Here is a 12,750-nt window from a genome sequence, read left to right as displayed (position 1 = left end):
TCCTTCTCAGAATCAAAATCAGATTTTATTCGCCAAGTATGTTTTGCAACATACGAGGAATTTTACTGGCCAGGTCAGTCATACAATTAAAAGCAACAGACTCAAAAACACATTTTAACATGAACATCCACCATAGTGACTCCTACACATTCCTCACCGTGATGGAAGGCGAAATAAAGTTCAAGTCCTTCCTTTTGTTCATCCTCGGTCGGGGGCCCTCCGTTGATCTTTACTCCCGTAGCCGGCGGCGTTCGGGCCCTCCGCGTTGAGGCGATCCACTCCCGCATCGGGGGGGGTGTCAGCTCCCCCTGCGCCGGGTAATCGAACCTCGCGTCGGGGCTGGTCGAACCTTGTGCGGCGTTGGAGCCCCTGACTAGCCTCTCCTGACACCGCGAGCCATTGATGGTAAGACCGCAGGCCGCGGTGGGAGCGATCCCAGGCAAGGGATCCGCTCCGATGTTAAGTCCGTGCCCTGCGGTGGGGCTCGGTCCGAGGAGAGTCCGAGGAGAGTGGGACAGTCCGAGGCGGCTTCCAACTCCAGCGATGTTAGGCCGCAGAGCCCGGAGAATGTGATCCGAAAATTGATCACATCTCCGAGAAGGTTGGAACTTGAAAAAAAAATTCCCCCGATCCCCTCTCCCCACCCAACCACATAAAACAAACCGAAGTACATTAAAACAAACTTTTTACACACACTAAAAATAACAAAAAGATGAAAAACGATCAGACTGCCGGCAGGGCTGCCATCTCCCCGGCGCCCCTGGTGATCGTTTCCAAGATAGAAATGAGGGATATAGATCATGTGCAAGCAGATGTGATTAGTTTAGTTTGGCATCATGTTAAGTGCAGACATTGTGGGCTGAAATGCCTGCTCCTTTTGGCTGTACTGTTCTATGTTCTATGTCATAACCGCACTCAATAATTAAGGAAGCAGGCAAATAAATAGTCAATCATCATCAGAGTCTTGAGGATCTTTTGACTAGTTTCAGATCACTACTGAAGAATATGTTTTCAAACATCAGTCTCGTGCCATCAGTTAGTTCAGTATCTTTTTTATTGAACTCCTCGTGGTACAAACTTTCAACAGAACTCCAGTCTTGAATGGATTTTCAAAGTTTACTGATTAGATCACATCTTCCAGACACAAGCTAGGATAATGTCATCAAGTCGTGCTTTGCTGCAAGATCCAGTTATTCACTGCCTGCAAGTACTTCCCACCCCTGTACATTTAAGGATGTGTTAGGATATAGCAGATCTGACCTCCATTCCCCTCTGCGCAACCTCGGAAATCTGATGTTTAGTCACAGTGTTTGGTTGCCTGTACACCTGTCCAGCCAGTGCTAGGGGCCCCTTAGTTACATGCACACACACGCATACTTGTATATACACATGCACGCACACACTCTCACACGATCAGAGATCTGAACGGATTTGAGTGCAACACACACACACATATACAAACAAGGTGCTCTGCAACACAGCACCCACAGGCCTACATACAGATCCAAACAGCTCACTGTGCAATCTAATACACAAACACACACAATCTGAATAGTGCAGGCATTACAAGTTTTCACACACACACTTTAATTTGTTGTCATTAATGGATAAAAGCCTAACTTCTTACTTCTTTCTTTCTTTCTTGGATTCACTATGCCGGGTCTCCAATGCAACCTGCTACTTCCCAGTAGAATGGAGGTAAGAGTTTTGAGTTGTCCTGCAAGAGTCACTTTTAATTTCCTGAGCAACTCTGCCACATTGCCTAAGTGTGAATGCGTTGTGTTAACACTGACAGTAACCCGTCTGTTGAATGTGGTATTTGCCAAAGGAACTGGTGGGTAGCAATTTAAGTCTGAGACAAACTGAGGGGTTTTAACTCACACACAGCTAACAGCGAAGGCTGGATTGCCTGCTGGAGAGAATGGCTGTGACGGTGAAGGTTATCTGTCCGTGGCTCGCACTGTCGTGCCGATCAGTTATCAGATCCCTTCTCTTTTGTTTTTATCGTCCTCATTTATTTTCCAGGCTTGTCCAAAGTGAAATAAATAGCGTTTAAGTGGAATTAAGTCGGGGAGTTAGGCGTTGAGCCAGCAGCTGGATGCTTTATTTTGTTCTTGTAGTTTAGCGCTCGAGGTTACGGCCCGGTCAGGAAATGCTGAGACCACAAAAGGACAACAGCTTCAGCTGTTTCCAGCTGGCCTGCACTCCTTGCCTTCCCCCACTTAGCTCTAAGCTTACAGTCTCCACATCTAGGGTGTATGTTAGTGTCTGCTTGTCAAGGCTGCACGCTGTCCAAGTGTAACACCCGACTTTGGTGAAAGCGCAACGGAAAGAAATCTCCCATTTCCTGAGGACGACGGGTTCTTTAAAGGACGCGTTATAGAATCGTGCAGCACAAAAATAGGCCCGTTGGCCCACTATGTCCATGGTCACCATCAAGCATCTATACTGCTCTAATCCCATTAACCAACGCTTGGTCAGAAGCCTACTATGCTTTGACGGTTGAGTACATCTCCGGATGCCAGATAAATGCTTGTGAAAGTTTTGTAACTCAGAGGGTGGTCTGTATCTGGCACAAGCTGCCAGTGGAAGCTGTAGAAGTGGATACAATCACGACTTTCAAAAGACATTTTGATAGATATACAGATGGGAATTGTTTAGAGGCCTTTGGGCCAAATGCAGGCAAATGGAACCAGCCCAGTATGTCAGTCTGGTTGCATTGACAGGTTGGGCCAAAGATTCTGTTTCCATGCTGTGTAGCTCTGTGACGAAATGCACAGAAGCAGATTTATGTTTAAATGCCATGAGGTGCCGGAGACCACCAACCCACTCACCCAGAGTCCCACCCCCTCCAAATCCATGAGATCTACAGCTCTTCAAACCCCCACAATTGCTATACTCCTCCAGTTTTGGCCACATGGATGTTGCTGAATATAATTGCATTGCCATTGTGCCCTTGCATTCATTTCCTGATGCCGCAAATCTCCTTCATTCTCTGCCTCCCTCTCTCCTTCCCATAGACTATTCCTAAAACCCACGTATTTAACCAAGAATCAATCGCCTGTTCCAATATCTCCTTTTCCTGGTTTGATGGCAACATTTAAAGATGCTCTATGATTATTGGGTTTGAAGGTCCTTCTCCGTATTATTGCCTGACCTGTAACATAGCAGGTTTAAATGGAATACAATTTGTGCAGGATCCAACAGGGAAACATTACTTCAACAGGCAACATTAACAGGGAAAAAACAGGGAAAATTACTTCATCAGAATACCAATTCCACTCCAAAGAGTAAGTCTCTTGTATCGTATTTATAGTTCCAATCTAATAAACTAGTGTCAAATGCAAACAGAAACTTCAAGACATAAAAAGTAAATCAGCAAACATTTATAAAGAAGGGGAAAGAATGGTGGTTGCTGTTTTGCAAGGGCTTTTTTGGGAGATTTGTGGAAATGCTGGTGTGAGCCACTTCTGCACTGTTCTTACACGCCATCTGCCTGCGTCCGAAAGGATGGATCAATAAAATCACATGAAGAGTCAAAGTGAGTTTGCCTCAGTTTGCAACAAATGACATACTTGGATGAAGTGTTTGGAGGGACAGGGAGTGTCGCAACGCACAAGTATTTTACCTGGTGAGACGCAGGAGGAGCCGGGCCCGGCAGCATCCCATAGAGCCCGAAGCCTCCGTGACGCAACTAGTCCCTCAGAACGGATTTCCGGAGAAGGTTCGAGTCAAATGGCCACAGGCCTGCAAGGTGGCAGTCTGGCATCAGTTCGATGAGGATGTCGACAAGGCGCTAGAAGCAACTGCGAAGGGAGGTGTGGATCGAAGGCTGCGGACGATGACGACAATCATCGTCAGCCTAGCTGTGGAAAGTTTGGAGCAGTGGAGACGACGCCGGCCAGAATACCTTTCACCATGAACCAAAGAGCAGCAAAGATCCACAAGATCTGGCAGGAGCTGAAGTCCCTCAAGAAGCAGTATAAAGAGGCCAGCGAAGAGCAACGTCCCCCCTTGGCTGAGCTGCGAACTATCCTGAGGAAGAAGCTGCTGACACTCCATAGAGCTGAGTGGCACCGAAGACGCCGGAAGGAAAGAGCCAGGAAGGGAGCATCCTTCAGAGCCAACCTCTTCGGCCTCACCAAACAACTGCTAGGGCAGAAGCGCAGTGGGAGTTTGGCTTGCTCTAAGGAGGAGATCGACCGGCACATCCAGACGACCTACAGTGACTACGTCAGGCAGCAGGAGCTGGGCCAGTGCAACATATGGATAAAATCAACTCCTCCCATCAAGGAATTTGATAGTAGAGAGCCACTCCTGAAAGAGATCCAGGACATTGTGAAGAGAGCAAGAGCTGGCTCAGCCCCTGGCCCGAACATAGTCCCCCACAGAGTCTACAAGAACTGCCCCTTGTTACTGAAACGGCTGTGGAAGATCCTGAAAGTCATCTGGAGGAGAGGTAAAGTGACGCAGCAGTGGCGATTCGCTGAAGGAGTCTGGATCCCAAAGGAAGAAGATTCCAAGAAGATCGATCAGTTCAGGATCATCTCCTTGCTAAGCGTTGAAGGCAAGATCTTCTTCAGCATAGTGGTGAGGCGTCTGACCAACTTCCTTTCCAGCAATGGCTACATCGACAGCTCAGTGCAAAAACATAGAAACATAGAAATTAGGTGCAGGAGTAGAGGCTATTCCGCCCCTCGAGCCTGCACCATCTGCCATTCAATATGATCATGGCTGATCATCCAACTCAGTCTCCCGTACCTGCCTTCTCTCCATACCCCCTGATCCCCTTAGCCACAAGGGCCACATCTAACTCCCTCTTAAATATAGCCAATGAACTGGCCTCAACTACCCTCTGTGGCAGAGAGTTCCAGAGATTCACCACTCTCTGTGTGAAAAACGTTCTTCTCATCTTGGTTTTAAAGGATTTCCCCTTTATCCTTAAGCTGTGACCCCTTGTCCTGGACTTCCCTAACATCGGGAACAATCTTCCTGCATCTAGCCTGTCCAACCCCTTAAGAATTTTGTAAGTTTCTATAAGATCCCAAAAGGGAAGCTTACCTGGAATGCCGGGGTGTCTAGAGCACACAGGAGTGGTGACCCAGCTCATCAGAGAAGCCAGGGAGAACAAGGGAAACCTGATAGTGCTCTGGCTTGACCTGGCCAACGCCTACGGCTCCATCCCGCACAAGCTGATCCAGACAGTCATGGCCAAGCATCATGTGCCGGGACAAGAGGCAGATCTCATCCTGGACTATTACAACCAGTTCAGCATGAGAGTCTCAGCAGGGTCAGTAACATCAGAGTGGCACAGACTGGAGGTTGGGATCATCACAAGCTGTACCATCTCTGTGATCCTTTTTGCCTTGGCGATGAACATGATCGTTCTTCATCTGGGGCAAAGCGGAACCTCAAGATTGCCCGCAATGCTCAGGCAAGGGGACGTTGGAACACATCCTGAACTGTTGCCCGAAGGCTCTTGGGCAGGGCCGGTACACCTGGCGTCACGACCAGGTTCTTAAACCCATTGCAGAAGCCATCAGCATGGGAATCAACAGCTGCAGACAAGCGCGGCCCACCACCCAGATGATCACCTTCGTGAAGGCTGGAGTGCAGCTGCCAAGAACCACAGCAGCCAGGAATCCGTCAGGAATCCTGGCGACTGCGCAGGACTGGCAGCTTTCCGTAGACCTGGTGAAACAGCTGAAGTTCCCACAGCACATTGCCACGACCACCCTGAGGCCAGATATCCTCCTGGTCTCAGAGGCCCACGAGAGGAAGAAGACCAAGTACGAAGAGCTGGTCATAGACTGCCGTAAGCAGGGCTGGAAGGCAAGGTGTATGCCCATCGAGGTTGGCTGCAGAGGTTTTGCAGGGCAATCGCTCTACAAAGCCTTGTGCACACTGGGCATCAACGGAATGGAGAGGAGAAGAGCCATTAAGAACACCACAGAGGCAGCGGAGAAGGCCTTGAGATGGCTCTGGATCAGGAGAGGAGGTCCATGGGGAGGAGTGAATGTCACCTGAACACAAGTCGTGGTCTGATCAACCACGGCTGGGACACCTGGGTGAGGGTGTCTGATGTTGAAAGACCCGAAACACCCAATGACCCCAGGTTACATCACTGATGATGTGTTCAGGAGCATCAATAATGTATTTTTTAAATCAAAATTAAAACATGCACAGGAACAGGAGAAGCACATTCTTGCCCTGTTCCTTCTCAAACTCTCTCATCCTTTATGAGGCTCATTTACTTTTGTTTGGTTACTCATCCCAATATCTCTCTACCACCTATGGAATTTTACAGTCCTATCAATCACATTGGATCATTTACGCAAATTAAAGGTGCTTTATCTATGTTGGTGCTTTTTGTCATTGTGCATTCAATTACGTTTTGAAAGATTCAATTAAATCTGCTTCCACCACATTTTCACAGCTATTTTGAGAAATGGCAATTCATTAAGTAAAAACCTTTTCAATCACCAGTCTTTCTTCACTTTGAAATGTACGTCTTTTGACTGTGACGTAACCCTCAATGTCTCGACATTATAAATCTTTAAGATGAAATTGCATATAACAACACTACTAGCTTTAAGATAAATGCAACTCTAAATATTAAAATCCATAGGTTCTCTCACTTTCTCATATATACTGCTTAGTCCTATTCCTTAACCTCAGTGTCAGCCTGAAAAACGTTGTAACAGCTGCCTAAGGTCTCAGATGGCCTCCTTTCTATGTTGTGAGTTTGATTATACAGATCCTCTGCATTTCCAAGAAGTTTTGGAATGCTTTCATTTAACATCTGAACATTTCAGCACATAATTTCCCCCAAATTATATAAAGACATTTTGAAGAACTCTACATAAAAGCTTTAATCAGGATAAGCGTGTGTATCTGTGTGAAAGGAGAGGTGGTGTGTTGCAGCAGTTAGTAGGACTAGCGCGCTATGCCGGTGATCCTTATTCCATCTTGACACACAGCTCTCTCATTCACTGTGTATTCTGGGCCCCCCACGTCTCAGAATCGTGCTGTGGGGTAACTGGCCATTGTAATCTACTCTCCGTGTGGGTGGAGAAGGGGGAATCAGGGGGCGAGTTTGTGTGCATGTTGAAGAACGACGTAAGGAACTGCAGTTGCTGGAGTCTTGAGCAATACACAAAATACTGGAGGAACTCAGCAGGTCAGGCAGCATCTGTGGAAGGAAATGGACATGGCTTTTGTAATGTATTCAATTCCGTTTTGCAACCTGCAATTAAATTTGTGCACTGAATCTGAAGGAGGATCCCAACCCGAAACTTTGCTTGCTCGTTATCTCCACAGATGCTACTTGACCTGCTGAGTTCCTCCAGCACTTTGTGTTTTTCATGTGGAAGAGAATAGGTTACAGGGATATAAGTGAGGGAATGTGGTTGATGGGATTGCCCTGTGAGCCAGCATAGACTTGACCAGCTGAATAGATTCCTATGTTGTAATAAAGTACAATATAAGAAAAGTAGGTGTGCAATAATACTCTGGGTGCTTGAAAAATTCAGAAACAGAGAATGAGTGAGAGAGAAAGAGAGAGACGAGAGATGGAGAGAGTGTGTGAGCGGGAGAGAGAAAGAAATAGAGAGAGAGGGAGAGAGAGAGAAAAAGAGAGAGAGAGATGGAGAGAGTGTGTGAGCGGGAGAGAGAGAGAATAGAGAGAGAGAGAGAGAGAGAGAGAGAAGAGGGGGGAGAGAGGGAGGGAGAGAGAGAGAGAGAGAGAGAGAGAGAGAGAGAGAGAGAGAGAGAGAGAGAGAGAGAGAGAGAGTAACTGTGTTTAGCAGAACAGCATGCTGCTTGTTTCTGATCTTGAGCAAAGCTCCTTGCAAACATCTACTGTTATATGTGGCATGAACTTACCCTTTCCCAACACCTGCTGCTGTCAGCCAACAGTTCCAGAAGTGATATCATGCAGGTGGCTGAGCATTAGCGGACACTGAAAAGCTCTCACACATGGTGCACAGAGGTGGTAACTTTACAGAACATGGAACAGGAACAGGTCTTTGGGCCTACATTGTCTGTGCCGAGCGTGATGCCAAGTTAATCTCCTCTACCTAAAAGTGATCCATATTCCTCCATGCCCTACATATCCATATGCTTATCTGAATGAATGCCTCTTAACTATCACTGTCATATCTGCCTCCACTACCGCCCTTTTTTTTTTAATCAAAAAAATGTATTCAATTATTCAAAAATAATATTTACACTACAATAAAACAAGCCAGGGCCCACCACCATAATACAATACAAACATATATCCATAATAAACTATTATACAATTATGATACAATCCTTATTGAGGATACATTCTACACCCTGCGGAGCCCAGCGGTCCAGGAACTCCCTCAGGGTGCCCGTAGACAGGGCGTGTTCCCTTTCTAACCGCACCCAGGCACGGACGTCCACTACCAACCTTGGCAGTGCATTCCATGCACCGACCAACCTCTGTAAAAAAAACTTGTCCCAAACATCTCCTTTAAACTTTCCCCCTCTGACCTTAATGCTATGCCCTGTAGTCTTTTGATATTTCCACACCTGGAATATATTTCAGGCTGCCTAGCCTATCTATGCCTTTATAATTGTGTACATTTCTATCAGGTGCAAGGACATGCTGGTTGGTTGGTTGGTTAATTGGATTCTGTAAGTCGCCCCTAGCTGTAGGATGTGAAAGTGAGATGACATAGAACTAGGATGATCAATAGTTGGTATGGACTCAGTGGGCCGTTTCCATGCACCATCTTTAAACATCTAGAACTGTTTCTGTGTATTCTATCTTTAAACATCTAAACGCTGAGTAAGTCACTAACGGCAGCTCTGCAATTAAAACTGCACATGCACTGAAATCCCAAGGATTGTGGTGGTTTCAAAGGCTAATGGTGACAAATGCCCACCTTTCTTAGCTTTGTCCTCATTATTTCAACGGAAGTCTGTTTCTCATTTCAGATTGTACAAAGGTGATATGGGCTATTGCAGTACATATCGTGGAGAAATATGCCAAGGACTCTTGGGGAAGGGCAAGCTGGTTTTCTTCAACTCCTCTTACGCCGATGCAGAGGGGACCCAAGAGATGATGGCCAGGAGCACGTGGACGGAGTTGGATGGCGTGAGCTTGCTGTGCAAACCAGCTGCAGAGTCATTACTCTGCCACTCCATTTACCAGGACTGTAATCCATCAGGGTTGGGTCCAACTCCCAAGCCCGTGTGCCGGTAAGCTTGTTGCAGAGCTGTTCAAGATCCTGGGAGCTTTCAGGGTGCTGGAGAGAAAGCAGGAAAGAGGAACTGGTTGGAAAACACGGGCATGATGGGCTGAAGGGTCTCCTTGGATTCCCTAATACTATGTTACTGTTATCAATATTAGCCAATGATCTACCTTGGGCATTTCTCACGGCATGGTAGGATTTGATCCACTTAAGATAAATGGGTTGATGGGTTCCTTAAATAAATATGAAAATTTGAAATCTCTGACAAAATGAATGCAAGGTTACATTTACACAGTGCGTTTCATGGTGTCAGGACCAAAACATATACACAATGAAGTGGCTTTCTTAATGTGTGTTTGTGACATAGCAAAGACAGACTTGTGATCCCTCATTCAGTCTGAAGAAGGGTCTCGACCCGAATCGTCACGCATTCCATCGCTCCATAGATGCTGCCTCACCCGCTGAGTTTCTCCAGCTTTTTGTCTACATTTTAATAACTCTTTCAGTGATTTTGCTGGACAGGTTTATATTGGTCCAGCTATAGGGAATGGTCATCCCGTCCCTTCAAAACAATGTCATGCTTCCATATGAGAAAGCAAGTGGGAGCATGTTTTCAAACTCTCTTATAAGAGATGAGATCTCTGACAGTCTAGCATTCCCTCGGTTAAATTTTGCAGTCACATATCTAGATCAGGTCTTGAATCCAAGCCGCTGGTTATGAGATAAGACTGTGACACACAGTGAGGCTTGACATCAACAGCCAGTGAGATAAAACACCAGCTTGGATACCTTCCAGTATATATTTGATCTTTTTAACTCTCCCCGAGTCAGATGAAGTCTACATATACCATTTTGGAATGTGAACACATACTGTGGATGGACACTGGGGTTAAGGTTTGCTACTGATGGAAGAACATGGAGCTCCCCCAATGTGACTCCCATGAACTGTACGGCAACAAGTCATCATTCTAATTTCTCCATGCAGGATGTCACTGGATGGAAACTCATTGTTATATTCCCTATGTATGAGCCTCACTGCACTTTCTAGTCCTTAACTCGATGTGAGACCGTTTGAGAATGATATAAGGATTAACATAAACTCAATCATTTATTTGAACGCACAAGAGACTGCAGATGCAAAGGGCATTGGTTGTGGTAGCGAGTCTGGGGGAGAATCCTTATTGCATTCTCAAACTGTCTCACATCCAGTTAAGGACACAGTTAAGAAGTGTAGTGAGGTCAAAGCATCAGAGAGCGTGACCTGTAACGTTGACTGTCCATTTCCCACCACAAATGCTGCCTGGACCTGATGAGTTCCTCCAACAGCTCTCCTTTATTGCTCTATCTTTCACTTCTTGAATTCTAGGTACTAGGTTCTTCTGTTGGAACTGTTAAAGTTCCACAGGGGTTTGAATGTCTTTCTCTTGCGGAAGAGGGCAGTTTGTGAATTCCTTGCACACGTCAGAGTACATCAGAGCTGGAGAGCAGATTGCTTTGCCACTTTTCTGCACCGAGGCAAAAATTGTCAGGCCAGTTGACCACAGGATGCAGATTCAAGGCAACATTGAAGTATCTGCATTAGACCAAGACTGCACCTCATATGTAAACTGGTGCTAAGAAGGTAATGTCTTTGCCCCTGAGCCAGAAGGTTGTCATTCAGACTCCTGCCCAGAACTGTGGGCACAAAACTCCAGTGATGGTACTTCACTGAAGGATCATGGTCATGTCATTTAAATGAAGCAGTTTAACAGAATTCTGCTTGGATTCAAAGGTATTAGCTGTAAGGAGAGATTGGACTAACTTAGATTTTTTTTCTCTGGAATGCCGGAGGCTGACGGGAGACCTGACAGAAGTATAAAAAATGAGAGGCATAGATAGGGTAGACAGTCAGAACCCTTTTCCCAGGGTGGAAATGTCATAGACTAAAGGGAATAACTTGAAGGTGAGAGGTAGAATGTTTAAAGGAAATAGACAATAGACAATAGGTGCAGGAGTAGGCGATTTGGCCCAGGATTTCAACACCGCGGGGCCTGGTGTCCGAGTTCGCCAGTGTCAGAGGTCCGACCAGCGCGGCCTGAGAACTTTGGACATTGCAGTCTTCAGGGAGGAAGCGGCCGCTTCAGTCCTGGCCGCTGAAGAATGTTCACCCGACGCTGATGATCCAGCTTCGCGGCAGAGGGCCTGAGAACATCAAGTTGGCTGAGGAGGCCACATATAGACCCCGACCTCAGGTGGACTATGAGGGGGAGAACTGGATATTTTTAGTGCCTTCCCTCACAGTGAATTCTGCTGTGGGGGGACGTTTCATGTTGATTTCTATAGTGTACTGTTCTGTGTCTTTTTTTTTTCTTTTTTCTCTTTTTTGTTTTGTATGGATATGTTGACATTTGGTCTGTTCTATTAATTTAATCAAACTCTGTAAAGCACTTTGGTTCAAATACTGGTTTTGTTGAAAAGTGCTATATAAATAAAGATTATTATTATTATTATTATTATTCGGCCCTTCGAGCCAGCACCGCCATTCAATGTGATCATGGCTGATCATCCCCAATCAGTACCCCGTTCCTGCCTTCACCCCATATCCCCTGACTCCGCTATATTTAAGAGCCTAATCACTTTAAAGTATCCAGAAAATCTGCCTCCACCGCCGACTCACACAGACTCACAACTATGTGAGAAAGTGTTTCCTCAGCGCCGTTCTAAATGGCTTACCCCTTATTCTTCAACTGTGGCCCCTGGTTCTGGACTCCCCCAACATCGGGAACATTTTCCTGCCTCTAGTGTGTCCAAACCTTTAATCATCTTATATGTTTCAATAAGACCCCCTCTCATTTTTCTAAACTCCAGTGTATACAAGCCATCCGCTCCATTCTCTCAGCATATGACAGTCCCGCCATCCCGGGAATTAACCATGTGAACTTTAGCTGCACTCTCTCAATAGCAAGAATGTCCTTCCTTAAATTTGGAGACACAAACTGCACACAATACTCCAGGTGTGTTCTCACTAGGGCTCTGTACAACTGCAGAAGGATATATTTTCTCCTCTACTCAACTCCTCTTTTTATGGCCAACATGCTATTCGCTTTCTTCACTGCCTGCTGTACCTGCATGCCCCAGATCTCGTTGTACTTCCCCTTTTCTCAACTTGACACCATTCAGATAATAATCTGCCTTCCTGTTTTTGCTACTAAAGTGAATAACCTCACATTTATCCACATTAAACTGCATCTGCCATGCATCTGCCCAAGTCACCCTGCATTCTCATAACATCCTCCTCACAGTTCACACTGCCACCCAGCTTTGTGTCATCTGCAAATTTGCTAATGTTACTTGTGCGAGGCATGTATTTTACACAGAGGGTGATGAGTGCGCTGCCGAGGGTGGTGATGGAGGAAAATACTATAGTGAGTTTTGAGGGTTTTAAATAGGCACATGGATATGCAGTAAATGGATGGGTATGAATCACATGCAGGCAGAGGAGATTTGTATAACTGGGCATCATGTTCGGCACGGACATTATGGGCTG

At 46.0% G+C, this 12,750-nt stretch overlaps 1 protein-coding gene across 1 annotated transcript in view; it reads left to right on the top strand.

The window, feature by feature from the left end:
• Positions 1–12,750, top strand: part of musk (muscle, skeletal, receptor tyrosine kinase) — a 135,610-nt gene that overhangs the window by 53,820 nt on the left and 69,040 nt on the right. The window contains exons 8-9 of the mRNA XM_055632454.1: positions 1,692–1,698; positions 8,968–9,231. Of these exons, the coding sequence (XP_055488429.1) occupies positions 1,692–1,698; positions 8,968–9,231 (271 nt within the window). The remainder of the gene's footprint in view (positions 1–1,691; positions 1,699–8,967; positions 9,232–12,750) is intronic.

The sequence above is a fragment of the Leucoraja erinacea genome, chromosome 3 (genome assembly GCF_028641065.1).
Source record: "Leucoraja erinacea ecotype New England chromosome 3, Leri_hhj_1, whole genome shotgun sequence".
NCBI classification, from domain to species: domain Eukaryota; kingdom Metazoa; phylum Chordata; class Chondrichthyes; order Rajiformes; family Rajidae; genus Leucoraja; species Leucoraja erinaceus.
Note: the sequence above shows the minus strand (reverse complement) of the source record. Positions and strands in the feature narration are given on the sequence as shown.